The sequence below is a fragment of the Molothrus aeneus genome, chromosome 7 (genome assembly GCF_037042795.1).
Source record: "Molothrus aeneus isolate 106 chromosome 7, BPBGC_Maene_1.0, whole genome shotgun sequence".
NCBI lineage: Eukaryota > Metazoa > Chordata > Aves > Passeriformes > Icteridae > Molothrus > Molothrus aeneus.
In genome coordinates this window covers 171,932-199,687 of record NC_089652.1, presented here as the reverse complement: position 1 = coordinate 199,687, position 27,756 = coordinate 171,932, and the positions used below count along the sequence as shown (strand labels likewise).

Sequence of the window (27,756 nt, the reverse complement as noted above, 5' to 3'; positions counted from 1 at the left end):
CAAATTGCTGCTAATAAAGTCCAGGATAACGAAGCAAAAAGGGCCTGTGCATGGTATCCACAGATGTTTAATTCAGCTGCGTGGTAACATGTTCGGGTCCCAGGCACACACATATGGAGGGTCCACGTTTCTCTCTCCCCAGGGGCCCGGGGTCACCCTGGTCTTGGGGCAGTACAAAGAGAAGGGCCAATCAGGGAATAGGGAGGGAGTGGCTCAGCGATGCAGGAACAGACATAGGAATGGGGGAAGGAGCCAATGGGGTTTTATCAGCTTTTTGGGGGAAGCTTCTGGTGTTTCCTCAACCCAGGGGATGCTCCCCAGGGTCTCCACACCCTACAACTACAGAAGAAAGAGGCTTTTTCAGGATAGGTTGGAAAAGGTTCGTTTATTTTTGCAGACAGCACAATTTGAATTCATATCTGGGTGTTGCTCAGCAGATACTGGTGGGAGGAAGGTACCATGGATGCTTTGAGCATACTGGGATGACTGGGAGGCAGCTCTGGTGGCTGTCCAGTATTTTGTTGATGCTGGGAGTCATGCTGCCCCTCTCAGCTGAAATTCTGAGTGCAGTAATAGATGAGCAGGTTCTGATGAAGGGCAGAATAACAGAAGGAATCAAGGCAGGTGTGGCCCACAGGAAAATAAAGATCTCAGAGATGATTTTTGAAATTTAACATAGATAAACCCCCCCAAAAGAAGCATCTGTGGAAGGCAGCAGTACCTCTCACACCATTCTGCTGTTCCCAGAAAGGATGGGGAAGAGGCACTGAGAGATATTGAGAGTTTGAGTTATTCATTGGTCCTGCTACACTGGAAAGGTTTCTTGCATCTCTGATAAGCCCTCCTAGGATTACAGTACATACACACGTCATGGCTTGGTGTGTGCAAGGCTTGGTGTGTACAAAGCTTTACAGAAGTACTTCATTTGGCTCTGTATCCTGCTTTGATCTGGGTTTTAATTAGCACCATAAATGTAAGATTCATCATGATGACTCTTCATCATGAAAATCATGAAAATCAATAAAGAGCTCTGGATTTTGGTTAGAAAGGAGGACCCAGAGGGCAAGTCTTCAGGGCTAGCAACCATACAGGGGGAAGAAAATACAACAGGTAATATCAGGGGTGTGTATATCAGTGAGAGAAGGATTGTGTATGTGCCCTTCTTTTAACAAATCCACCGAATGAACCTGTCGAAGAAGCTGGGCTGGGAGAGGCTGTCATAGTCTTTCTCCCGGAAGATGGCTGCCCGGTCTCCAAGGCCAAGCTTCAGCAGGACATCCATGTCCACATCGCTCCCCAGAGCCACCACCGTGGGCATGACATCTTGCTTCTTCATCGAGTTGATGGCCTCCTCCAGGTTCTTGCTTCCCGTGATGCCGTCGGTGATGAAGACGAAGGAGAGCTCGGCATTGCGCCGGGCAAGTCGCTGCCCATTGCCTGGGCTGAGCACGATGTTGTTGATGGCGTGGATGATGGCTGACCCAATGTTGGAGGACGAGTCCAGGTACTTGATCTGTGCCAGCGCGTCGGAGATCTCGGTGAGGTTGTGGGTCAGCGGGAAGACCACGTTCTGGTCCCGCTCACTGCCGTATTGCAGCAGTGCGATCCGGGCGTTCATGTGGTCGCTGTTGCTCCGGGCCAGCGTCAGCTGCTGGGCCACATCCTCCACGAAGCGGTGGGCACTCTGGAAGTTCTGCTCCCCGATCCTTTCTGAGCCATCCAGCAAGAAGACGACATCAACAGGGCGCTGGGTGCACTGGGCTACAGCAAGCTCTGCAGGGGGAAGAAGAAGACAGGAGCTGGGAGAATGAGAAGACTATAGGATAATTTGGGTTGGAGCTGCCTCTATACATCCTTGTCCAAAGAAGGACCAGCCCAACCCCACTACCAAAGCCTGTCTTTACAACTTGAAATGTAGGAGCTTTGCTTTTGATGCCCTCAGCTACTGGGCATTTAATGAATGTTAATTCTGGGACTGACCCTCGTGAAGTTAGACATGTCTGTGCATTTAAGTCCCAGAATTATGCCCACTGCCCTACATCAATTTCCAGCTCTTATTTGTGAGAGGAATATCCAGAGATTAATGGCAAGCAGCACCTGTAAACCTCTCAGTCACTTCAGGAGAGCAGTTTACTATCAGAGTTACTCTTATCATAAAATCATAGAATCAGAGAATCTCAGAATGGTTTGGGTTGCAGGGAACCTTAAGGTTCATCTTGTTCCAACCCCCTGCTATGAGCAGGGACACCTTCCAGTGTTTGCTCCAAGCCTACTCTAACCATATAGAAAATATGAGTATATGCAGTGAATAAACTCAGGAAAAAACAAAAAGTAGAAGAAAGTAGCTATCTTTTGAGTCAGCTGGTAGGGACCATTATTTCCTCCCTTTTCTGTAGTTATGTGCATTGCATTCAGTGTTCCTCTGAGTTCCTCCTGAGCTGGCAGCAGGGCAATGCCCATAGCACTCTCAAGCAGTGGGAGTGGGTCTGAGACTGAATCTTGAAAGGGTGAAGTCCCAAAGATGCTGCCATGTTGTGTTGCATCCCTGGCAAAGAATAGGAGCTTCTGGAGCAGCCACACCTTGAGCATCCATTTCTGGCAACAAGGGGTAACCTTGGGGATAGGAGTGTAATGTTAGATTGAATTTCCACACTATGAGTGAATCCAGCCTGACAGAGATTCCCTAGTGCTGAACAGTGCTTATGCCTGGGTCAGGGAATCACAGAATCTGAATGGTTAGAAAAGCCCTCTGAGATCCTCAAGTCTGACCATTAACTCAGCACTATTGTGTTAACCTCTAAACCATATCCCTAAGCACCACATCATGTTTTTTCAACACTTTCATGGATGATGACTCCACTGTTTCCCTGGGCAGCCCGTTTCAGTGCCTGACCACCCTTTCAGTGAAGAAATTTCCCCTAATATCCAATCAAAATCTCCCCTGGTACAACCTGAGGCCATTTCCTTTTGTCCTCTCACTTGTTACCTCCTCTCCTTTGAAGCAATAAAGGCGCGTACTCACCTCTGCCCAAACTTCTGTGAGAAGTCTTGTGTAAAAGCACGTTGATGCTGCAGTTCCTGGTACGCAGGCACTGCTGCCACAAGGAAACCTCACCTTGGCAGCACCTGCACTCCTGGTCCTCACCTGCTCTGAGCAGCTGTGGAGGGGGAAAGGCAGGAAGGAATCCCCCTTGCAACCACACAGCGCAACACCTATGTGAGGGTCTGTGAAAGCAGGTGGGAGCAGGGGCTGTGCATCGTGTTGGGGCAGTGTTAACAGCCTCCCCCAAAGCTGCCCACATGTTTTTTAAGATGACAAGAAAGCCTAAAGAACTCCTGGCTAAGCAGAGGGAAGCATCCATGGAGCTTCAGTGAGAGCGTAGTGCACATCTGATAGGAACATTCTCCAGGCTCGCTGCTCAGCCCTCACAGCTGGAGAAGGCTGCTTTCCAGTGTTTGATAAAGTGCCTTTACATATGAGTTATCCCAAGGGAATGTGAGGCAGCAAAGCCTTGTGTTTGTCCTGTTCAGTGTCAGGCTCTGGTTGCAGCTTGTTCCCATTTCTGAGAGGCTGAGGACCTAAGCACCCTTTTCTACAGCAAGATTCTCATCCTAACTGGAAGAGAAGCTCTCAAAAGGCATCAACATGAGTTAGGCCAACCAATGTTGTCGTGCTTTTAACTGGTGCATTGGTCCTTTTCATGTGGATTATGAATGTCTGTGGCTCACAGCTGAGGATGTCTAATGAAGGCAACACAAATAATCCGAAATTGATTTTTCTTTTTCATTGATTTTTCTGCCATTAGTGTGTGCAGAGCAATCCTACCCATTCACATCACCTTCCTGCTTCTTCTAAAACCTGAGGAACTTGTATTTCCTCTATTCTTTCCCAGTGTTGATAGTGGAGATGAAAGTGAAGTGGGGACTGACATCCTAGACCTTTTTGGGGTTTCCCCCTTTCCTAGCTCCTCCTGTCTTTGGGGAGGCGTGGATCATCCTTTACACAGCTCCTTATCTTTATCATGTCCTTACTTTGCCCAAGAGCTTCACTGAAGGAACTGCTATTGTGATGAAATCCATCTGGTTTTATCAGAGGGATTAGCTAGGATTATGATCAAAAAACCACTCCTTCACCCATTTGCCTCTAACAAGAACAAGCACAAATACCCCTCATGCAAAGAGACATTTTCTCCCTCTCCCCACCTCTAAAGAGCTGAAGGTTTTTGAGAGGTAAAAAACTTTGTTTCTAGTGTTTTGCTAGGAATAAATGGCTACTGTGTGATGAAATTAAATAAAACCAACATCTCCTTAGCTGAAATCTTCCCCAATTCTCTCTTTGTTCAGCAAAATATTCCAGCCCTGAGACCTTTTCCAATCAGTGGGGTTTGGGACCTTTTCCTCTGGCATCATGGCTGGAACAGCTTAACCACTCTGAGTTCAGGCCTGCATCCCAGCAGGCTAATTCACACTAATTTTGCAGTAAAAAATCAAGAGAGAATAGGGAGTTTGGCTTTGCACAGACTATCTGGACTATGTGAATTATGATCAGAGTCAGGCAGAGGCTGATCTTTTTGCTTTCACCTAAAACACACAGCATGTCATGGAAAGCCCTCAGAACTCTTTTCCCTCTATTCTGCACTGATAGCAGTAGAGTTCTCTCAGCAACTTGTCCCTGGGAGGAAAAAGTGCTGAAACCTTATGGGAGCACTGCAGTAAGTGCAGAGCAGGCAATTCCAATGGCTGAGCTTGGCAATTGGCTCCACTTTTTGCACCTGGAAATATTACAGCCACATTCCTGAAGATGGCACATCTCCCTTCTGCCCATTAAATATGACATTTGCTCAGTAAACTTTATTGCAATAATACCATGTCAGTCAGAGTAAGCGCTTCTACTCCTGTGTCTGCACACAAAATTCCACTACCTCTAAATAGAGCTTGAGAGCGGCAAAACTGGAGGTGGGAAGGGCACTGGTCTACCTGACTCTGTGCAACCAGGGGCAGCTGAGCGGATGGAGATACCAGACCTTGTCTAAACACGCATACCTGCAGTGCAGGTGGGGGCTCTGCAATCTCTGAGCCAAAGCAGCACTGGGTGTGGATTGAGTAGGCTCTACTACATCATGCTTGCTTTTTAACAACTCACATCAGTCAAGGAGTTTTTTTTTGGACCACCCAGCCCCACGTGACAGAATATCTGCCTTTTGTATATGGACAGGTACATGTTGTGGATTGTGACAGAGGAAACACAAATGTACAAGCAGAGAAAAAGGCCAGGGGAGACCACAAAGCTTCTGAGAGAAGCACTGCCCAGGTGACAGTGCTCCCTATAGAAAGGGAGGCTTGCTCCCTCTCCCATCCTGCTTGCTCCTTCCCTCCACACCCCCAGCTGCCCACAAGGGGGTCCACAGAGACATTGTGGTAAGCAGGGATGCACCTTGCTTAGTCAGCCTTGCAGGACCCAGAGAGAGCCTGTGGTAACTGAGAGAGAGGATGTAGAAGATGCTTTGAAAGGGGTCCAAAAGGACATATGCAGGAAGGCATGGGGAAAATGCATCATTAAGCTCTTGGCAAAAAAGCAGCAGGCAGAGCACGAGCATTCCTTGACACTGCTAAGGAAAGCCACCATGGTGGCCAAGCTGGAGGGAACTGCTCCTTGTGTCCTGTCCCCATCTAAGTGCAACCAAGCCATTCCACTGCCTCTGTCTCTCCTGAACTAAAAGCATCTTCCCCTGTGCTGTCCCCTCTGCCACACAGGAGCGATGAGTTCCACCTCCACTCAGCCTCCACCTCCGCGTGACCCCCAAGAGAGGTCTCAGCACAGCCCTAGCACAGTCTCTGGGTCCCCCACAATCTCACTGTGCACCATTTTGAAGGTGTCAATGAACAAGTCCATCCACTCTTGCCGCTCATTTCCAGTGGCAAACTTGGCTTTTTCGGCAGTAAAGGCCAAAGTGGCCACCAGCTGGGTGTACATGCTGGGGTCCCGGGATTCCCGCGTGGAGTTTAGGAACTGGGCGATCGAGTGTATAGTGCTGGGGAAATCTATGTTGACTCCCTCTTCCATGGGGTGGAAAATAAGTGGGTTTACACTCCCAGGGTTCCTGTCATCTGCAAGTGAGCGTCAAAAGAATATTTTCAGGGCTTGCTAGCAATGGCTGCGTCTCTGAAAGCTACCCGGCTTTCCTACTTGCACTGCATCAGAGAAGATCAGAGCTAACAAGGACAGGAAAGTAAAGACCAAAGCCAGATTTTAAATCTTTTTGCCATTTGTGTCTAAGGAACCATGAGATTTGCCCTGAAATCTTTCACACATCAACTGACTGACTCCAGCAAATTACACAGAACCTGACCTCCCCAGTTCCTACTGATCCAGCACAGGCACGATGGAGAAGAAACAGTGCTCAGGAAAAAGGCCACTTCCTTCTGCAGATGGGATTCACCTATCATGTAGCTCAGGACTGTGCTATGTGCAAACTGCCCAAGTGACGCTGTAAGGCAGACATCTAAGGGACAGCATTATGTGACCTCTTTGCCTGGCCCTCAGCCTCAGGGCAGTGACTGCAGTCAAAGCCGTGTGGTGTCTGGGCTTGTCAGAACCCTGAGAGCCTCTGTCTGCACCTGGCTGTGCTGAATTTAACTTTGAATAAAACCCCAAAGCTCAAAGCAAAGCCTTTTGCATTGGTTAGCAAGAGCCTCTCAGGATGTCATGCGGTCTCTATGAAGCAAGTGATTAGTTCAGATTTGCTCAGCATTCGACCCTCCAGCATCCTGTTAGCACAGCAGTAACTGATGAGACACAAGGGGCTGTGCTGAAAATGGGAAGATATCAGGTAAAGCCCTGAGGCAGCATGGGGGGAAGACAGGCTCTATGTGGTACCTGTCCCTGCCTGTGCTCTGCTGGCATTACACAGGCTGAAGCTGGGGCAGTTGATTTGTCCCTCCAAGTGTCAGAACCACCACACTGAGCCATGGGGCCAAGAACTGGGCTGGTTGAGCTGCCTCCCTGACCCGTCTGTCTGGCCAGTCCGAAACATACGCACTGGGGATGGATGTGCACTGGCCCACTCACATTCCCTCCGAAGGGCACCATCTCCACCCAGAGGAACTGCATGGGAATTGGCATAAGCTCATGGGATGTTCTGAGAAAACCAGAGAAGCCCCAGGCCTTGACATGTGCCTTATGTCCAATCCCATCCAACATGTTCCCTTGCCACTACGGGAGTGTGACCACTGCACATCCTTCTAAACGATGACAGCAGCGCAGCATGGACCGGCCAGCGTGGTGGGTGGGAGGCTCCTTGCCCAAACACTTCTGAACTTATTACTTAAAATTTCATTTACCAGATCTAGAACAACTTTTGCCCATGCTGAAAGGGCACTTTGACAGGAGGCCAACCTTACCCAGCCTCATCACTCTACCTGCCAAGTTCTCTGGGGCGCAGGTCTTGCCCACACTTAGCCCAGTTTGTGTATGGCATGGCTTAAGGGATTCACTGAAGAGGGAACCCCCTCAGATGCCTCCTCAAGCCATTTCTGTTCTGGTCCCCAGGGCTGCCAGGCACCAGCAACCAAGCCATTCCACTGCCTCTGTCTGATGTTCTCACCTTGCATCAGGAACAGGAACACCCAACTGCACTACAAGGAAAGGACTGACAACTTTTCCCTGCTTTGCACGGCTTTGATGGCCTAAGCCTGGGAGAAACAAGTGTGCCACTGCTTGTGTTCCTCGGAAATGGGAAGGCTGCAAAGACCAAAACCTTTGAAGACACCTGAGCAATCACCAGTGTGGCCTGGGGATTTCACCTCCTTGTGCACAGATTTGCAGGCAAAGCTCTTCCAAGGACACAGCAGAGAAGCTCAGCATCACAGTTGCACACTATGTCCCCGTCATGACCAGGTACAAATACTCAAAATACCAGCAAGAGATTTTAGACAGGAATAATTATAGATTTTCTCTGGAATTATGTGCATCCTGGGAGCAGTTTTCCTTTCCTTTGCATGGAAACAAAGGGACTTACTTAAAAATGAAATTTGATATTCTGTATAAGGCTCAGTTGAAGCTGGGGACTGCCACAAAAGCATTCATGGCAAGAGAAGAGACAAAAATTGCAGAACAGGCAAAACCGTGGTCCTCTATAAACTTTGTGCATCAGCACAGAGCTCATCTATAGTATTTAAACAGACACCGAGATTCAGACGGACAGGATCTCTAGGAATTTGGGATGCACATCTGCCCCTTAACAAGCAAAATGTGAGCCAGTAAAGCTACCTTCAAGCACACAGAGCACCAGAGGATCCTTACTGTCTTTTCCTTTAATACAACACCCTGAGTTAATTGTTAATTAAATACAGCCAGCATTAGAGAAGCCAAAGCTTTAGGTCCATTACATTGCCGTTTTCCAACTGATCCCTAATATCTGCTCTGCCTGTCACTCCCAAGGAGCATTCTGCTAAAAAGGTTATGTGAGTGGGTGTTTAGCAAGGAGATTTTGACTTGAGTTTGGAGGTCAAAAATAAACTCAAGTCAGGCTCTCAGGAATCAGGAATTTGGATGGGGAGAAATATCAGGGATGAGCCATGCTGGTGCACTCACACAGTGCACTCATACCTACCTGTGCAGAGAACTCGGAGACAGGAAAAGACCAGGGGATGAAAACCCTGGGGCCTCTCCTCACGTAAAGTAACACTATTTCCCAAACTCCTGCCTTCCAAAGGGATTGAACAGGGTTGCCCCCCCTCTCCTACTCCTGAGAGTCATGCAGTCTCCCCCCAGAGTCTGTGCAAATGGCATGAAGCTACTTGTAATGTTTACCTGTCTGACAGGGCAGCTCAGGGCAGACAACCTGTGGATCTGGAAGCAAAAGAAACAAGGAAAAATGAGCCATGTGTTGCCATCCCCTTTCACAGTATGCACAGTAGGAGTGGCAGGACAATGTCTCTTACAGGAACACCAAAGGACTGCCCCAAAAGGTTGGTCTGTATCTGAGGAAGGACTCTTAGTTCAGGGCTAAGGTCAGATCCCACTATGGATGACCCAGCTGCTGGCCAACTTACTGGCACACATCTCTGCCCCCTTCCCCAAACCCTGGGGCTCAAAACTCCAGCTCCATGCAAAGACAAGGACAGACCTGGGCAGAGCACATCCTCCATCTTGTCAATGAACTCCTCTGCCACTAGGTCTGAGAAGAGCCTCATCTTCTGGACTCGCTGGGGTTCGTTGCAGGCAATAGAGACCAGGGTCTCACTCTGCTCCGGCTGGTCAAACATGTCGCCTATGCCAATGGTGTTGACCACCACATCTCTGCCACAAAGAGCCCCGAGGTTCTTGTCATCATCCCGGGGGTCATAGCGCCCGTCTGTGATCACCACAGCGAACACTTGGGCTTTCTTTCTCCTGCTTTCCTTGATGAGCTTGTTGTAGGCAAACTGAAGGGCAGATGGTGTCCAGGTGCCTCCAGCGATCCACTCCAGGCGCTTCACTGCTTCCTTGAAGCTCGACAGAGAATCAATGCGCTCATCATCAAGCTTGATGGCTTCAAAAGTGCCCTCGTGACTGTACTGCACCACTCCAACACGGGCACCTGCCAAAAAAGTGTCACATTACTTGGCTTTGCATCCTTGGGAAAAAGTGGAGAGCCAAAGAGCTGCCCAATTGGTCTGAAAAGACATGGAAAATAACCATTGAGGTTGAAAGGATCCAAGACCCTTTTCTTTTCCCCATGCCCCACTGTGTCCCCACAGAGTCCAGACCTGTCTGTGACTTGGGGTCCTTGGCAATAGAGCCCAGCCTGCTGACCACGTTGATGACAAAATTCTTCTCCAGGGTGAAATTGGTGTAGCCGATGCTCTCGGAGCTGTCTATAACAAACATGATGTCCAGGGCACCACAGCGCTTCTCACAGTCTGGGGAGAGGGGCAGAGGAAGGGAAACACAGGGGTCAGTGATGCTGGAAACCTTCTGGTGACCCCCTGTTCCAATCCCTCATGTGGTTGTTCCCCTTCCCTGGGGAGAGGTGATGTCAGCTCACCACAGCATCCGCACGTCTCTCGCACGTAGGTCATCACATCACAGTCCTGCCAAGAAAGGGGTGCAGGGTGAATGCTTCCATCTAAAGCAAAGGCTCTCCTTTCCCTTCCCATCCAGCCAGCCCTCTGCCCTCTTTCCCAGGCTTCCATGGGAAGCCACAGGCCACCTCTGCCAGGCAGCAGAAGGACCTGATGTCCTATTTTGTTCTTGGGCTGTGCATGGAAAAGCCATTATTGCCCCAGGAGGAAGAGTAGCAGGGGTTACTTACAGTCAGACCAGGATCTCCTGGTGGGCCAGGGGTTCCCTGTAAGAAGAGCACAGGGATTTCAGGCACAGTTTTCCCAAGAGTTCTTTTTCTGGGAACTAGATGTCAGAGCCATCAAAAATGTGGCTTTTTGCAGAAGGGGAAGGAGAAGGGGAGAAGGCCCACTGTGAGCCAGTGGACACATCTGGCAACTGTGTCCCCTCCAACAGCATCTGCTCAGACACAATGCCATGGGACTGTACCTCAGGGCCTGCTTCACCAGGTGGACCACGCTGTCCAGGCTCTCCTCCTGGGCCAGGATCACCCTGGGGAAGAAGTAAAGAAGAGTCAAATATTTCCTGGGCAATGTTAGTAATGCAGCCCCTGGTGTTCAGGGCCCCTTCTGACCCCCTGGTGAGCCCCAGCTCTGCTGAGCACAGCCATCAGCCTTCTACACCTGAGCTTGGGGACAGGGACCAGGCAGACAGCGGCAGTGTCACCCCCAGCATACAGGGCAGCAATGTGGGAGGGAGACACTGACCCTGGGGCAGCACAGGGAATCTGCTTACCGGCTCCCCCTTCTCTCCTTTGGTCCCTTGTACTCCTTTTGGTCCAAGCTCACCTCGTCCTCCCTGCTCGATGGAAGAAGAACCAGATCCGGCATGGAGCACATCTGGATGTGCTCAGGCAGAGGTTTTGCTGCATCACAAACACATGCCTGCCTGGCCTGGGAGAGCATCCTCTAAAATAGCAGCTCAGAGCACAGCAAACAGTGTTTATACAGGCATTAACCAAAAAAACCCCAACAAAACAAAACACCAAAAAACCTCCCAAAAATAGAAGCTCTGCAACACATTTTTCATATGATTTCAAAAGGAGATGGACTTGGGAGATATAATCAGGCTCCAGCTGCAGAGAACATCCAGGGCAGCTGCTGGCAGGTCTGGCTCCTTAGCCATTAACCCAGGGTGCTGGGAGACAACTCTGTGGCATTCCAGTCAGTAAAAAAAAAAACAGATGATGGAGAAAAGCACACTCACCTTGGGTCCTGGCTGCCCCTTCTCACCCTTGTCACCCTGCAAAAGGAGAGGAGGAAGAGGTTAGCAGCTGTCCAGGACTGGCCCCACACCGTGCACCAGTGTTGCGGTGAGATGAAATAGCCTGTCTCAGTCATCCCTGCTCTTGCCCCAGGTATGCCAATAACGTCTCCCTTTTCCCCTCCCTTGCACCCTGCTGAGTGCTGTCCGTCAATCTTGGCATTCCAGAAAGGGTGTCATATGATTGGCGAAGTTCAAAAGATGCCTCTCAGCCCTGGGGACATTGGGTCATCCAGGTGTCATTTGTACCCTGAGACTTCCCCCCCCTTACCTGGTTGGTGGGACCCCTACCCCTTCCCTCCCCCTCTCCCTGGGGTTAAAAGACACTGCAACCACGCGGTTCTTCTGTTCTGTTGGAGCTGTTGCTGTATTCAGAGGTCTGTGTGCTAGGAATAAAGCTCTGGATCGAAAGCCTCCAGCAGAACCCAACTCCTTTTCCTTCACCTCGCCTAAAGCCTCTCCACCAGAGGTAAACCTGAGTTCCTGCTTGCCTGGACTTGTCCCAAGCGTCAGCTGCAACATCCAGCTAGCCAAAGGCGTCTCTGAGGTGAAACCACCACAGCTGCCGCCCTTGGTCAAGCAGCAAGGGCCAGACGAGCCAAGGCACATTCCATCCAGCTATATTGGTATTTAATTCCAATACACCAGTACACCCAAAGATTGCAGTGAGGGGCAAAAAGCTGAAGAGCAGTTGTAGCTTCAGGCTGACACTTGAGACGCCATCACCATGATTGGAACTGGGGTCCCCAGCACCTGATGCACTGTGACCAGGTTCAGTCCGGGTATTGAACCCCCTTTCTCCTTTACAGGCTCCACACATCTGTGACCCTGAGCATTTCTCTTCCTCCTTCCCTGTTTTCTCAGTCGGTTCAGATCCAACAGCAACGTCCACTCAAACAGATATCCTCACATGCTGGATGAAGAATATGTACCTGAGGTCCTCTGGGTCCAGGGTAGCTAAAGCCAGGCCTGCCTCTGTCACCCTTTGGTAAAAAAAAAAAGACTTGTGAGGTACCAAACCTGGCCCTTCTGACCTGCTTCTGTCTGTGACAGTTACAGCCATTTTCATCTTCTCTGGGTGTGAGATACCATCAGGAGCCAAGGCTTCTGCAGCTGGGAATAGCTTTGGAATAGCTTTGCAGAACAAGGATTTGGAGGGTCTTGGGGATGTCACATGCCAGGGATGCCCCTGAGTTTGCTCTGAGTGAGGAGTAATCAGAGCTCCTTGGTCAGAGAAAGGCCTACATCTCTGCCCCATAGGGAGGCTCAGGTCTGATTCTGTTTATGAGGCACACAAGTTTCTGCTGTGAAAACTGCCTACTTCTCTTTTTTTTTTTAATAATAAATAAGTAAATGAGCCTTTCCAAATGTAGAGGTTTATTCATGAGCTTTACCTTTGGTCCTGGTGGTCCAGCATCACCTCTTGGGCCCAAGTCACCAGGGTCCCCACGTGATCCCTGCAGGACAGATTTAGGAGAAGGCAGGAAGTGAGTGAGGATGTTCCCTGCTGCCCCCCCAGCACACAAGGGACCGTGCTGGAGAAACCAGCTCTCAAGATGATGCTGCAGGACCATCTCTCTTGCTGGTGAGTTCACTGTGGCAGTGACTGTCTCAGCAGAGACAGTCATGTCTCTGTCATGGGGTCCCATGTCCTATAGAGCCACCTGGATGTCACAGCACTACTGCCACAGTGGCATGATGGACTAAGCACAGACCTGGGACAAATAGGTGCTTGTGGAGTCCCATCCTCTTTCTCCCCAGTGACCCACCCGTTCCAGAGATCCCTTCCACATTGTCATGGGAACACTCGATTTTGGAGCCTCCCTGAGAGAAGGTCGTGCAGGTTCTCCTTGGGAGGGACAGTGCAGGCAGCTTGTGTCAGCAGGGCAAATTCTCACCACAGAAGGAGGGCATGGTCACACACATGCCCAAGTGCAACTTACTATCCTGCCTGGCTCTCCCACAGCACCTGAAGGGCCTCGAGGTCCTGGTAGTCCTTGTTCTCCCTGAACAGCAAAGAAAGACAGAAGAACACACAGTGCATGAGGAGGAAAGCCAGGCAAGCTGCCCTGGATGGCACCACTGCTCCCCCTTCCTCCTGGCTGTCACCAAGTCTTGCTCCATGCTTACCCTGGCTCCTTTGTTTCCAACCTCACCAGGCAGACCACGATTACCCTCTGGACCAGGATCTCCCTGTGCAAGGGAAAGATATTCCTGGTCAGGGATGTCTCCAATGCTATCTGTGTGCATGGCAGATAGTGTGCATGCTTCATGATGCCCTTCTCAAACCCGGTGTTTCTTGGTTTGAAACAATGTCAGGGCAGTATGACCTCTGAATGTGTCTCTCAACCTTGAGGTTTGCTGCCCTTCATCCCCTCTCTGGACCAAACCCTGGAGGAGGAGGCTGTACCTGGTGCCAGTAGCACAGTGGGAGCACAGCACAGTGGGATCTGCATTCCCAGCTCTGGTGCTGCAGGGATGCTGAATGGACACTGCATGGCTGGGCCGTAGCACATCACACACTCCCCAGTCCTATACATTTGGGGCTTATTTGCAATAATTGGGCAGTTGCTTCACTCACCCTTTCTCCTATGCCTCCGGGAGTGCCTTTGCTGCCTTTTGTCCCTGGATCTCCACGTCGCCCCTTGGCAGACACAGAAGTCACATGAATGGGGTGAAATGGGGTGAAAGGATGGATGTCACCTGGGCAGTGACCCCTGGCTGCCCTCCTCCTCCCTCTGAGATTTACACCTGCCTGCTAAGCAAGTGGGTTCCCAGCAGCAGGGGAGCAGGGATGTCCATGCTTCCTTTTGGAAAGCAACACCCAGGTGTGTTTCACCACAGTGACCACAAACATACCTGGTTCATTCCCTCAGGGTTAAAGACAATTATTTATTTCCAGCTCATCCAGTGTTGCTTTCCCCACTGAATCTTGCACAAGGGGACAGGCTGGCTGGGTTCTGGCCCCTTGGTGCTGGTGGAGCTGTGCCAGGGATCATCCTCTCCAACCCACTCCCCAAAATTTGCTGTGCCCCATCATATTAACTTGGGTCTGTGTGACACCACTGATATGTGACATTGCCCTTTTCACAGAGCTCTGCCATAATGACCACCAGATCCTGACTCTTTGAGATCCTTCAAGGAGCCAGAGGTTTGGGGAACTTGCCAAAGTACAACCAAAGTGTCCCTGAGCATCCACAGAGGCCAGGGCTGTGTGGTTATGTGGGAACACAGGATGCTTCTCTGTTGAGGTGAATGGTTGACATCAAATTTAGGATTATGGGAGGATTGGGATTATGGGAGTTCTGCTCTGTGAGGATGGGAGAGACAAGGAGATCAGCATCTGCACATCTTTTGGGATGCACAAAGTAGGACAGGGGAGTTTCTCAGCACTCATCCATTAAACTGCCTCAGGTTCCTGCAGTGTGCCCAATGTCCAGGGATCTATTCAGCCACTTACAGCCTCTCCTTTGGGTCCAGGAGGTCCCACTTCACCTTTCCTTCCCTTGATTCCAGCAGGCCCTTGAGCTCCAGGGTTGCCTGGAAGTCCCTTGCAGAAGAAAAAGAAATACAGTTTGTTGGAAGAGAGGTCAAGGTGTGCACACACCTCCCATTTTTATCCCGTGTCAAGCAGTCCTCCTCAAGCAGAAATGTGTATGAGCACCCGGTTCTGCATCCACACACCCAGCATACCCACATGACGTGAGCAGGGGGTCCAGCCTTGGAGCAGAGTCAGGCTTGTCAACTGTTCCTTACAGCATCTATCCAGTCCTGCCCAAAGCCAGAGGGGCTGTGGCTGCCCCATCCATGGAAGTGTCCCACGCCAGGCTGGACAGGTCTTGGAGCAACCTGGGCTAGTGGAAGGTGTCCCTGCCCATGGCAGGGGGTGGGACTGCATGAGCTTTAATGTCCCTTGCAGCCCAAATCATTCTGTGATTTTATGAACAGACCACAGTAAAACCCTGGAGACATTTGAATGCAGCATGAACCTACCGGGCTTCCTTTTTCTCCTGGGGGCCCCAGGGGTCCACTGCGACCAGGCCGGCCAGGATCCCCCTGAAAGAGCCAGAGAGCCAGTGGTCATTGCCTGCCTCACCAGCACACTGTACCACAAGTAGCCCAAGGAGCAAGGCCAGCAAGGCCCTTCCCTCAGTGCCTGTGCCTGGTGATGAAATCCAGACCCCAAAGCCTATGAACTCCATAAGCAGTAAAGGATTTAGGATATATATATAAAAATACGGGGAATGGTGTTTAGCTGTCCCCACTGGCTGCCTCTGCCCACACCCTGCTGTCTGTGCAGAGCACTTGTACCTTTATGCCTGCATCTCCTCTTTCTCCTTGGTCTCCTGCATCTCCTGGGTAGCCATCAGGGCCCTGGGGAGGGAAATGACAAAGAACCATGCACTTCACATTGGGAACACTTCCATGCAGAATAAACCAAATAAAACTTTCTAATCAAATAACATTTCTAAGCCAGTGCTTAGAAAGTTGCTCTAGAGGCTAAAGTCATTTTTGCTTGTTGCTAATGTTCATGAAAAGGGCAATTCCTCCTCCCGATGTGGAGGGAAGGGACACTGGGGGCTCCCAGCTTGCTTGTCCACGGAAAAGAGGCACAGAAAAATCAAACCATGGTCCCCATTCCAGGGATCCCAGGTCTGGTATCAGATTATACAGCCAGTAGGAAAATGGGCCAGTAACCTCTTGTTGGCCACCCTTCTACCTATGTACCACTCAGCAGCTACATAACTGATGTGCTGGTGAAAGAGTAAAGCATTCCTACCTTGTCACCAGGGTCACCCTTGCATCCTGGTGGTCCAATTCTCCCCAGCCTGCCCTGGAGAGATTACATTCAAAAGGAAAAGACTGAGAAGTTATAGGTGGCTGAAGGGAAAACACAGCTTTTCTTGCTGACATTAATAATGTTAATAATATTAGCATCATCCACTGACCTTATCTGTCAACAGTTATAGAATAAATAGCAAGTGTATTCCTTGAACACAGAGAAAAGTGGAGAAGAAGAAAGCAGACTAAAGGAAATCAGGCAGGCTCATCCCATGAGTGTACCCTGAGAGATGAGAATGTCCCTTGAGGCTGGATTTGGCGGTCACTCATGTTCAGGATTGTGCTGCTCCTCTCTCATACCTCTCCCGTCAGAGCAGCTTAGGTGTGTAGCAACCACTCTGCCTGACAGACACCCGGAGAGAAAGCACTGCCTCGCCCTGTGTCCCAAAACAGCTCTGTCACTGAGACAGTGCAGTGCTGAGACAGCGCTGGGACAGAGACTGGGGGTAGCTGAAGGGCTTTAATGTTTTAGAATGGGGAAGAGTGAAGGATGTTTTAGAGCTTCAGCAGTGCTTGAGGAGTGGGAAGAACTGTTATTACCCACAGATGCACTGGGGGCTGGGTATAGGAAACTGTGCAAAGCCAGGGTGCGCTGGCCAGTGGACAAAGCCAGAGACTTTGCTGTGAGACCTTTGAACTTGTCTTTAGGGCTTTAATACTAAATACAAGCTGTGGTTTAGAGATGAAGTGACAAACTGCCCTGAAAACCAAATTTCTTTGAAGTTTTCTGTGTCTGTGTCCTGTAGGGCTCACTAACAATCGGGATAAGGTATCTATACCCAAATTATCTGGCCTTATCACCTTCTCAGCAGGAGCACAGACTGGGTCCCACATCCACGTCCTGCAGAGAGCTTGCTGACCAAGGGACAACACTTAATGGCATCGAGATGTGGGGGGGGATTTAGCTGGATATTAGGAAAAGGTTCTTCCCCCAGAGGGTGATGGGGCACTGGACAGGCTCCCCAGGGAAGTGATCACATCCCCAGTCCTGCCACAGCTCAAGGAGAGTTTGGACAACCCTCTCAGGCACAGGGTGGGATTGTTGGGGTGTCCTGTTCAATTGGACATGATCTTTGTGGGTCCCTTCCAACTCAGCCTATTCTGACATTCATTCCTGTGACCTGAATTACTTCATGCATTTCTACAGGACATGCAGAATAATGTACAGATAAGTTCACAGGAACCTCAGCTGGAACAGAAAGCCAGCATGTAGGAGAGAAGAAACTAAACAGCCTGTGGGGATGAGAGAGGGTAAAGAAATGGAACAGTGGCAGCAACATTACAGGGTGCTCCCAGTGCTCCCAGTTACCTTCTGTCCATCTGTGCCATTCCTTCCTGCCAAGCCAGGGGCACCCTTGGATCATGGAAAAAAAAAAAAAAAAAAGAAGAAGAGGGATCTGTTAACACACAGTCCAAGGGTTTGGGAGCTGGAAATAAGTGCAAGTTAGAAAATGTTCTTTCTTACCCTCCGTCCGTCAGATCCAATTTCTCCCTGGGAGAAGAAGACGACAGGAAGTCAGATACTGCCTGCATCCCCCACCACCCTGACTCCCCCTTCAGTCCCCATCTCTACCACCTGCCTCTCGCCCTCCATTTACATCCTAAACCCATTCCCACTCCACCAGACTGTGATCAAAGCCTGAAGGAGGAGACAGGCTTTTTGATGCCCTTGGAAATTCCTCCCCAGGCCCACAATTACACGTTAATAGAGTTGCTATCCTTCCCCCGTCACAGCTAATCTCTCCTCTGTGCATCAGAAAGGAGCATGGTCCCCACCAAATGCCAGACAGCCATTCCATCTCGTCTTTCTCACCTTCTCTCCTTTCAGCCCTGGGACACCCTGGACAAAGGAAAAAACACCAAAACCCTGTGTTAGTGCCTGGGCAGTCAGCAGAGCTGAGCACAGAGGTCTGGGGTGGGAAATGGGCAGGTGTGAGGGAGAAGCAAAGTTTCCCTTGCTTTACTAAAAATCAGGGAATGCAAAGAGCTCAGCCATCAGCTATGTGATTCTTACCTTGGGACCAGGGTATCCGATTGGACCTTCAATACCTGGGTCGCCCTTCGGGGAGGAAGGCGCAGAGAGTTAGTTTGAGATCATCAGAGATGTAGCAAACTGAGGGGAGGATTTTCCACAACTCACCTGTCGTCCCTTCAGACCCGGGGAACCTGGCTCACCCATGTTCCCCTTTGCACCCTAAGGAAAGGAAAAACCCAGTGTAAGTCCAGGCTTGGTGCTGACTGAGAAAATGGCAGTTTCTAGGAGATCAGAGCATATAAAGCTGGAGCAGGAGAGCGGGACACCCTTGTGCATGTGAGAGCTCTGCTCTGAGAGTGGGGAACTCAGTGACAACTGCTGCCTCAGTCCTGGTGTCCTCAGGCGCTCCAGTGTCTCTCTGCAAGGCTGGCAGTGCATCAGCCTTGGCACAGACATGGTCACACCAGTGTTGGCTGTGTCTCCAAGGGCCAAGATAGATGCTGGGGGATATTTCCCAGCTGGGTGCTACCTGAGAAGGCAGCTGAGGTGATGTGAGGTGAGGTCTAGGGCATCCTGCAGTGGTTGCAGCAGGCAGGGGCATTATTACCTTTCCCACAGCTAAGTGCCTTTCCCACTTACCTTCTGCCCTCGGTATCCCTTGGGACCAGGTGGCCCTGCAATCTCCAGGCAGCTCATCTTGTAGCACTGAAATACAAGAAATTAAACTGAGGTACTGATAATGTGCATCCCAAACTCAGCTCAACTCTGCACCCACAGCTCTCCACATTCCTCTCCCCATCAACTCAGGGGTAAAATCTATTGGATCAGGGCTGAAGCAGCAACAAGCACACAAAGAAGAGCTACGTGTAAATTAAGAGTGGAAAGTTACCATGAGCATGTTCATTATAGCTTGGCTCTGGGCCCAGACTGGAAGAACAAGACTGCCAAGTGTTAGAGGTGGTGGGGGCTTGCTCATCTGCAGTCATCATGGGACTGGCATGTTCTTTGGACCATCCCCTGCACAACCTCTGTGAGCCAAACCCTGCCCCTGTGGTACCAGCAGGGCAGGAGCTTCAGCAGGGGCACCATTTATGTAATGTGTCTCCAAAGTGAAGAAATTAGTCTATTCCATAGACCAGAACCCACTGCAGGTGAGGGGGAGGCAGGGAGTGAGTCCAGTGTGCCATTACAACACCTGGATAAGGGAATGTGTCTCTAGACTTTGCAGGTGGGCAGGGACCCATCCCATGCAGGTCCATGCTGTTCTGGGGTGTGAGCTGGTCTGCTCTAACTGGGGCAAATTAAACCTGTCATGTGGCAAAGACACAGAGAGGCTGCTCACTCACCTCGCCGTAGGCTTCATGTTTCTGCAAAAGAGAGAACAGGAGGAAGAAGATAAGTTAAGGTGCTCAGTCCCACGGGGGAGACAGCAGCTCACCCTTGGAGGGGAGTGTGGTAGTAAGGGAGAGGAGGTGGTAAAGATCCCCTGGCTGTAAAGATGCCCTCTGGAGAGCCCCTGATTAATAGTGCCTCACAGCTGGAGTCTCGAGGACCATGCTGATGGTAAGCACGTGTCTCAGTGTGGCACACTCTTCCACATGCCTCTGGATGGGGAGCAGGCTGGGGTATGGCCTGGTCTTCAGTAAGAGCCAGGACTAGGGTGGCAGCCTGCCCAGACATGCTGGGAAACGGAGACACAAACCAAGGCATCCTGGCTAACTACCAGAAAAAAAGCTGCACTTTCCCTACAAAAGGTTATCTCCAAAAGCCTACAGAAGGGAAAGCATCCCTCATCTGTGAACTGCTCCTCTTGTGCCCCCTGTTCCCCTCCTTGCACCTACCATAGCCTGGATGATCCTGTCGATGGTGTTGACATCTATCTCCAGGGTGTCCCTCTGGGTGATGGCGTAGTTGTTGCGGTACAGCTCGTGTGGCAGGTTTGCGATCTCCCGCAGACCCTGCTCGTACACCTTCTCGCTGGGGGCCACCGCGAACAGTTTGATGCCCATGTCTCGTGCCCTCTCAGCCTGCATCTTCATCCCCCCACAGGGGCTGCCCGTTACATGGCCATCGGTGATGACCACCGCGAAGTTCACGCCATTGGCCATCTGGGTCTGGATTTGCTGGGTCATGTTGGAGATTGCACAGTCCGTGAAGGTGCCCCGGCCCAGGTAATTAATGGCAGACAGCCTGGGCAGGTAAATGTCTTTGCTGCTTGTCAAAGGGCTGTAAATTTCTACTATGTCTGAGTAATGGAGCCCACCAAACTGCCAGGTGATGTAGACTTGATTCTGGTAGAGCTCGCTCTCCAGTTTATCAATGAACATGGGGATGAAGCGCTTTATTTGGTCCACGAGGCTCTGGATGGGCACAGTCTGCAGAGCTACACTCTCCGAGGTGTCAATGATGAAGTAGACATTGATGGGGCAGTTCCTCTTTTCTGCATGGGAACATTTATTCAGACCATGTCAGAGCACTTCATGCACCCCCTTTGCTGTGCCCCAGACACTTGGACCAAGTGTGATGCCGGGAAATGCACAAGTCCCACCTAGCTCTAGAAGTGACACTTGTGTTTGGGTCAGATGGTTCCCCATTGACCAGGACTTCTAAGATCTGCTATAGAATCACAGAATAATTAAGGTTGGAAAAGACATCTAAGATTATCAAGTCCAATCATTAATCCAGCACTGTTCAGTACTAAATCAATCTTGAAAATCCTGCTTTTATTGGTAAGAGTCCTGCTGGACCCGTAAATCACCTCTGCAGTGTAACTGAAAAATGAGGAAATCACCAGATTTAAAGTGAACAATTTTCTGGCATCAGATAGAGAGCTGACTTCTGGGGACTGGTGATTGTTACTGCATCTGCTGGGAAAGACACCACTGGCAGACCCCAGCTCTTTCCATCTCTAGCTCTCTGCACACCAAAGCAAACATGGAAACGTGATTTTGGGTGAAGGACAGTGTTCCCCACAGATGGATTGTTACCAGAGGAGTGCAAAGGGCCAGGGGAGGTGGAATGTCCCAGTATCAGTTCCTGGCAAGCAGATTCTACAACTGAGCATTGTTTTTGTTAAAATTGCTGCCCACTAAGGTGACCCAAATTATTTGGTTAATACCTGCACAGGAGGTAGGACTGACATCTCCACCATCCACATCAAGCTGAGCAGCATGGAGAGGAACTAGAGCCACACAAAGGATAGTGGGAAACAAGGCTTGTCTAAACATCTCAGCAGCCCTTCAGGATATTCAGATGCCTGTGGAAAAACACAGGTAACATGTTAAACATGATGCACAATCTCCTGACTCTGCTGGCATGACACAAAGCCAGCCTATGCTCCCTGTAAATGCTCCCTTTCACTTCCCATGGAGTGAAAGGACAAATAAAAAAATCTCTTGAAGAAATGCACATCTTTAGTGCTCAACCCATCACCATGCCTCCAAGGCCCAGCTGCATGTGGGAGTTTATTTCATGTAGGGTTATGACAACTTAAAGCAGCAGAAGAGTTAGAGATCTGGTCTGAAAAGTTCTTAGGAATGTATGGAAGTGTTGAAAGGTACATGGGATTCAAAAGGATATTCTCAGGCAACATTCAAGCAATTCGTGGAATATGGAGGAAGGGGAGATGCTCACCTTTGCATCTAGAGGACCCCAGAACCAACTAACATGGCCCTGTGGTGGCCCAGAGATGCTTCTCTGCATGGTAGCCAACTCAACACTAACCAGTAAGGGGCATGTGGGATGTCTGTTATGAAAAAAAGGCCTGAATCCAGTCCAAAAAGACGGTTTCTTTCTTGAATGCTTTGGGTTTTTTTTTGGTAACTTTTGGAAGAGTCCAAGGCTTGAAGGGACACTGAGCGTGCATTTCGTGACAATGGCAATTGCAGGGGGAGGGCAAGTGAGCAATGCAGCTGAGTTCTGCCACAGCTGACTGAGGAACAGCATTACTGAAGAATACAGGCAACTCAGCCCTCCCTGGCTTCCCTTGAGACCTCTTTCCACATGGTGCCCTAGCTCTTGCCTGGTGGGACATGTCCCCTTCCAGTTTATAGTGCCAGCTGCAGTGCACCACAGGCTTCTGCAAACTGGTTTATGCTGGAAAGGTAGGTGTCAGTGCTGCTGAGACCCTGCAACAGTGACAGCCCTCCTCCACACTAGGGCCTGTGCTTATGAAAGAATTTGGATTCTTCTGTCTAGAAAAGGAAAGGCTCTGGGGTGACCTTACAGCACTGGCTGGTACCAAAAGGGTCAACAAGAGAGCTGGAGAGGGACTTTGGAAAAGAGCCTGGAGTGATGGGACAAGGGGGAATGGCTTCCCATTGCCAGAGGGCAGGGTTATGTGGTGTATTGGGAAGAAATTGTTCCCTGTGAGGGTGGGGAGGCCCTGGCACAGGTTGCCAAGAGAAGCTGTGGCTGTCCCATCCCTGACAGTGTCCAAGGCCAGATTGGATGGGGCTTGGGGAAACCTGGTTTAGTGGAAGGTGCCCCTGCCCATGGCAGGGAATGGGACGGGATGGGATGGTATTTCAGGTCCCTTCCAACCCAAACCATTCTATGATTCTATGACGTCCCACATAAGTCAGTGTGGCTAAACTTCCATTGTGCTGCAGAGAATAAAAGTGGTATGGCAGGGATAAAACACTTTCATGCTAAACGGGTGTTTTAGTTAAGATCAAGATTTCACCTCTCTAAGCCTACTGCAGGCTTTCCTTGTTTTGTTTGCCCTTCATAAAGCAGAGCTGCAGGAGATCCTGATCTTTTGTAGGACACAACAGCTTTGAGCCTTCCGACAGCACCATTTTAAACCCAGCCTTTAGCTGAGGAAGATGGAGACAGCTTTTGGAGAGGCTGGGAGCACTGAGGGCTTTGGCTAAGCGTCTGACTCATCACTGCATGCTGAGTTTAACCACCTCCCTCTCTCCCTCCTTCTTTCCCTCTGTGTGTGTGGGTGGGAAGGCACTGTAGAGCAGAGCAGTTGGCCTGCACAGGCAACCAGGGCCAGCTCTGGCACAGGACAGCTCCTGCCCAGAGCCCCTGGGGCCTGGGACTGGGTCAGTGAAGCACCACAGCCTTGGACTCTCCATGGGCAGAACAACGAGGCAGGAAAGAGACTCCTGAAAACACAAGACTCAACTCACTTCCCTGGAGTCCTCTTGCACCGTCTCCTCTATCCCACTCTGCAGCTTGAGCTCTGTTAGTCTCCTGCTCTCCCAGCTTCCCACCTGGTATTAACCCCCCTGGATACACAGTGGGGGGTTGTTGGGAGCTCCAGTACCCACCTCAGGGGCATCCAAGGCTGGGGTGGGCAATGCTGCCCATTTTGTCATCCTCAGAGCACCAATAGCTGTTGTGACGCTCTTGCAAACCCCGTAACATTTGATATTTGACTGAAAGTCCCACCTGCCACTGAAAGATGCTGAGATGGAAACCTCAGATTTCACCAGTATTTCAGACTGTTTTCTGTATGTTGAATGCAATTTTTGAACACAGTTCAAAAAACTAATGCAAAGAGCAAATTGGGAGCTGACTCAAAATGCCTGAATACTTGGGTCTGCCCATCCTGTTCTTCGTTGACTTTTCTCTCTGCCATAGCGGGACCTTTGTTCCTATGAGGCCTTCTCTCAGTATTTGTATTTTTGAGTGTATCACCTCCTTCACCCTGCACACTAGGGAAAAACAATAGGGAATCTCAAGCAGTGGATCCTCTGAAAAATTTTTGAGGGCACTGTCTTGCACCATTCTCCCTGAATGAGGGTCTGTGCTCTTACCTCAGGTGCAGAGAAATGTATAGTCTTTGCTGGTCCCACATGGAGATCCCAGGTGACCTGGCTGTTACGCACATAACTGAAAATATATGGATTTATCTAGACAGAGCCCTGCAAAAGAGTGGCCTAGCAGGAGGACCCAAGTTCTCTGCTTGCTTCTCTTCCAACATGAGCAACTGAACCAAAAGTGATATTATGGCAAACAAATCACTTGCAGTGGCTCAAATGTGCAAATTATATCTGGTTATTTTTGCTCTCATATCTTAGTGCAAATCCCAAGTAATACTTTGAGCAGATCCCAGTGCAGTGGAAATGTCACCTCATGCACCTGGCCAGGCAGACCCATGGTCTGCTTTATCCTATACATTGATATTCCAGAAGGTCCCTCTGGTGCACTGTGTATGTCTCCTCCAACACCAGAACACCCATTGTAACTGACCAAACTGTTCCCCAAATTCCCAAAAATCAAGATGCTCTGCTGTCTAAATTAACACTGCCTTCAAGGAACTTATCTAAAGCCACATAAATTTAAAGCCACACAAATTGCATTCCTCTCAAGAAAGGAGAGTTATGCTGGCTGTGCTAAAATATTCAGAATAAAGTTTGAAGCCTCCCTGCTGCTCAGTCCCAGCATTTTCCATGGCCATGTCCAGCATGCAATGCCTGTGGTGTCACTCACTTGTGCATGCAGCATTTTCTCCACTCAGATGTTTGATAAATGAAACTAGAAAAGAAAAATATGCCCCATTTGGAACAAAACTCTTTTAAATGTATCTCCTCTTCCTTCCCGTTTGTGTGCCTGTGGTTTACATGCTGCACAAGGAGGGAATTTCAGTGCTGGTCGCAGCCACTACACAAACTTGCCTTGTAATTTTCATCCCTGGGCAGAGCACCCATGGGAGAGGTTTCAGCTACAGACTTCAGATCTTCTCCAGGTATTCCATACAAATATCCAGGGATATCAGCCAGGGAAAGCCTGGTCTACAGGAAGGCTGAGGGGAGCAAACCCCTGCCACCAAGTGCAATGAATTCCCAGGCATTCCTAAATGTGCTGCCACCTCCCAAAACAGACGAGCTTGTGCTGATGTAATTCAGCAAAAATAGGAGACAGGGACCACAGGTGAGTCTAAATCATATCTTCCGAAATCCCAAAACTGAAGCGGAAATCACCCAGCAGAGCAGTTCTCTGCCCTGCTCCTATCACTTCACTGTTACTGCTGAACTAATCCACCCCCTTCAGCTGAGGGATTTTCTAGATCTGTGGCCCTGGCAGTTTGTGGCCCACACTACTTACACCTGGAAAAAAACCCCAAAACCTTGGGAAAACACCCAAACTAGCCAATACCTGAAAGTAAAGGAAAAATTTATATTTCTTATAGCAGTTACTGTCTAAATGTGAAATAGGCACCTTGCTGGAAAGCCAGTAAGCAGCAGCAGGCACAGGCTGAAATTTCAGACGGATTTATGTTATTCCCGGCTGGAGCTCCACCAGTAAGTAGCCACAGAACCCCTGTACTCGGAGTGAAAAAGTCTGCCTACCTGGAAAATTAGGTCATCAAAACTTCGCCCCCAAATCCCTCTGCAACGTAAGGAAAAAGGGCTCTGTGGAGTGGCCGGTGTCAGGACGGCTCCCGCATCCCCGGCTGGAGGGTGGCTCCGGGCTCTGGGCGCTGGGATGTGCGGGATGAGTGACCGGGAGGAGCAGCGGAGGCGTCTCCAGCCCAGTCCCGCTATTTCCCCGCCGCCTGGAACTGCCCTCTGAGTTCCTCCTCCTCCAGAATCGGCACTCTCGTTTGCAGTAGCTCCGGACATCCACGGAGAGTCACTGTGGGTCTACCGAGACCTGGCAGGGTCCCCTCCCCTCCGCTCCCACGCGGCTCGGGGTGGGCTGGTTGTCCCTTCTGGAGCTGAAGGCATCTTTGTTTGACGCGAACTGGAAGTCTCATTTTTCCATGATGAGAGGCCCCTTTTCGGGGTTGGCATTGCTGCCCCACATCTTTATTTATACCATCAAATAGCCTTTCTCTTTCTTCCCCCCTGCTGTCATGCTCCTCTTTCCATCCTTGTAACGTGTCCTGAGTGGAACAAATGAAAACAAGAACATTTCAAAAAAGAGCAGCTTGCCCAGAATCGTGGAATCATTGCCCTTGCAAATATGCAAGTCTTCCTCAGAACCAGCCAAGACTGAGTATTACCAGTTTCTATTAATTAATTTCTGGATTTGGGTTCATAGAATCATGGAATCAGAGAGTACCCTGAGTTGGAAGGGGCTCACAAGGATCATTGAGTCCAGAACCTGGCCCTACACAGAACAGCACCAAAAATCATACCATGTGCCTGAAAGCATTGTCCAAACACTCCTTGAGCTCAAGGACTTTGTTGCTGTAGTATTTTTTAAATTACTTTTAAATTCACAATGTATTTTTAGCTCTGCTAAATGAAAAATAAGGGCAAATGTCTGAACAAAAAATATGGAGAACAGCAATGACTTTCAGGAACACAGCCTGTTGTTCCTTGACCTATAATTTTGTTTTGAAGAGCAAAGGAAGGATTTTGTGAGGCTTCGGCTTTCCTGAAGCTCTGAATGGGTTGGTCCCTTTTCTTATAGAGCTTCTTTAGTGGAGAGGAGGGGTCCAGCTTTTGCTGACCGTGATCTACCAGACAGCACCTGAGATGTCTGAGCAAACCATCCACCTGCCAGTGATCCAGTGCATATGTCACATTCCAGGCCATTTGTTTTTCCTGCTTTGCTGCTGTGTCCAAGCTCTGTTATGTCCATGGGTACCTGTCAATGCTGCTTCTAATCCATTCAATGCAGCTGTTTCTAAGTGAACCTGCCCCTGCAGAAACTGTTTCTCCAGCAAGAAGCCTTATCACAAACAGCTGGACAGCACATCTGTCCCTTGCAGTGCTGGTGAGTGCTTGGAGAGGAGCAGACCACAGACCCACACCTCCACATCTTCTCTTCCTCCTCCCAGACTGGCAAGTGTTGTCTTTTTACTGAAATTTCTTGACCAAAGGACCTACCTTTAATTTTCTATGTGTGTGTCTTGAACTTTCTCATGTCAAATCAATACCTGTCCTTGCAACTTGATATGACCAAATGCCTTGTCCTTGAGAGGATTCCTGTATATTTTACAGAACAGCTCCCTGCTGTACGCCTTCCCTCAATAAAAAGGCAATCTTGGTATGTTTCACCTGCCTATATATTCATTTGCATGACATTTGTAGGAATATTGTCTTCTTCACAGCTCTGTCATAGATGGGCACACCTGTCAAGTTCTTGTCTTAAGTTGGGGCAGTCTGACACACAGGCACATTAAAGTGGTGGAAAATGGGACAAAATAACCTCAAAACATCCTGCTGACTTTTTTTGTGTGTGGGAGGGGGGGGTTTGTGTGTGGGTTTTGTGGGATTTTTTTGTTTGTTTGTTGGTTTGGTTTTTTGTTTGTCGGGTGGTTTTTTTTTTTGTTTGTTTGTTTGGTTTTTGGGTTTTTTTTAGAGTTTAGAGAACATTAGTTCTTTTAGAACTGATGTTAAAGGCCTGAGCTAGTTTTCTGTAATTGAGGGTTTTTTCCTTAAGAATGGGCTGAGGACATAGGAAGCTCTGAAGGAAAATGGTTGTGGTCTCTTTAGCTCCTTTTCCTAATCTTCAAATAAATTTCCCTTCTTTTTTCCTCCTTTTACTGGAACTGCAGATTTCATGGAAAGATATTTTGCAGAGAATGTGCATGGATATGGATCAGTTACCTTCTATGTTGGACTTGGTGACCTTGGAATTCTTTTCCAGTCTTAATGATTCTATG

The 27,756-nt window shown here is 49.6% G+C and overlaps 1 protein-coding gene across 1 annotated transcript; it reads right to left on the bottom strand.

The window, feature by feature from the left end:
* Positions 1 to 366: 366 nt before the first annotated feature.
* COL6A2 (collagen type VI alpha 2 chain) lies at positions 367 to 25,587 on the bottom strand. Its single transcript, XM_066553844.1, has 28 exons — positions 25,490 to 25,587; positions 21,304 to 21,441; positions 20,027 to 20,625; positions 19,532 to 19,552; positions 18,825 to 18,890; positions 18,351 to 18,404; positions 18,225 to 18,269; positions 18,024 to 18,050; positions 17,676 to 17,702; positions 17,520 to 17,564; positions 16,149 to 16,202; positions 15,680 to 15,742; positions 15,362 to 15,424; positions 14,829 to 14,918; positions 13,950 to 14,012; positions 13,499 to 13,561; positions 13,312 to 13,374; positions 12,763 to 12,825; positions 12,301 to 12,351; positions 11,312 to 11,347; positions 10,841 to 10,903; positions 10,535 to 10,597; positions 10,296 to 10,331; positions 10,029 to 10,074; positions 9,751 to 9,903; positions 9,129 to 9,581; positions 8,813 to 8,851; positions 367 to 1,773 (listed from the first exon to the last, which is right to left on the bottom strand). The coding sequence occupies exons 2-28, from the start codon at positions 21,410 to 21,412 to the stop codon at positions 1,166 to 1,168; spliced, it is 3,063 nt and encodes a 1,020-aa protein (XP_066409941.1). The 5' UTR covers positions 21,413 to 21,441; positions 25,490 to 25,587; the 3' UTR covers positions 367 to 1,165.
* Positions 25,588 to 27,756: the final 2,169 nt, after the last annotated feature.

What these genes read in the sequence shown, in the direction of transcription:
- COL6A2 (XM_066553844.1), bottom strand. Translation starts at nt 21,412, where the DNA reads ATGTTTAGACAAGCCTTGTTTCCCACTATCCTTTGTGTGGCTCTAGTT. An exon ending in AAGGAGAGAAGGGGGAGCCG is followed by an intron (nt 10,598 to 10,840) that starts GTAAGCAGATTC and finishes CTTCTTCCCCAG; the next exon opens with GGTGATCCTGGCCCAGGAGG. An exon ending in AGAGACGTGCGGATGCTGTG is followed by an intron (nt 9,904 to 10,028) that starts GTGAGCTGACAT and finishes CCCTCTCCCCAG; the next exon opens with ACTGTGAGAAGCGCTGTGGT.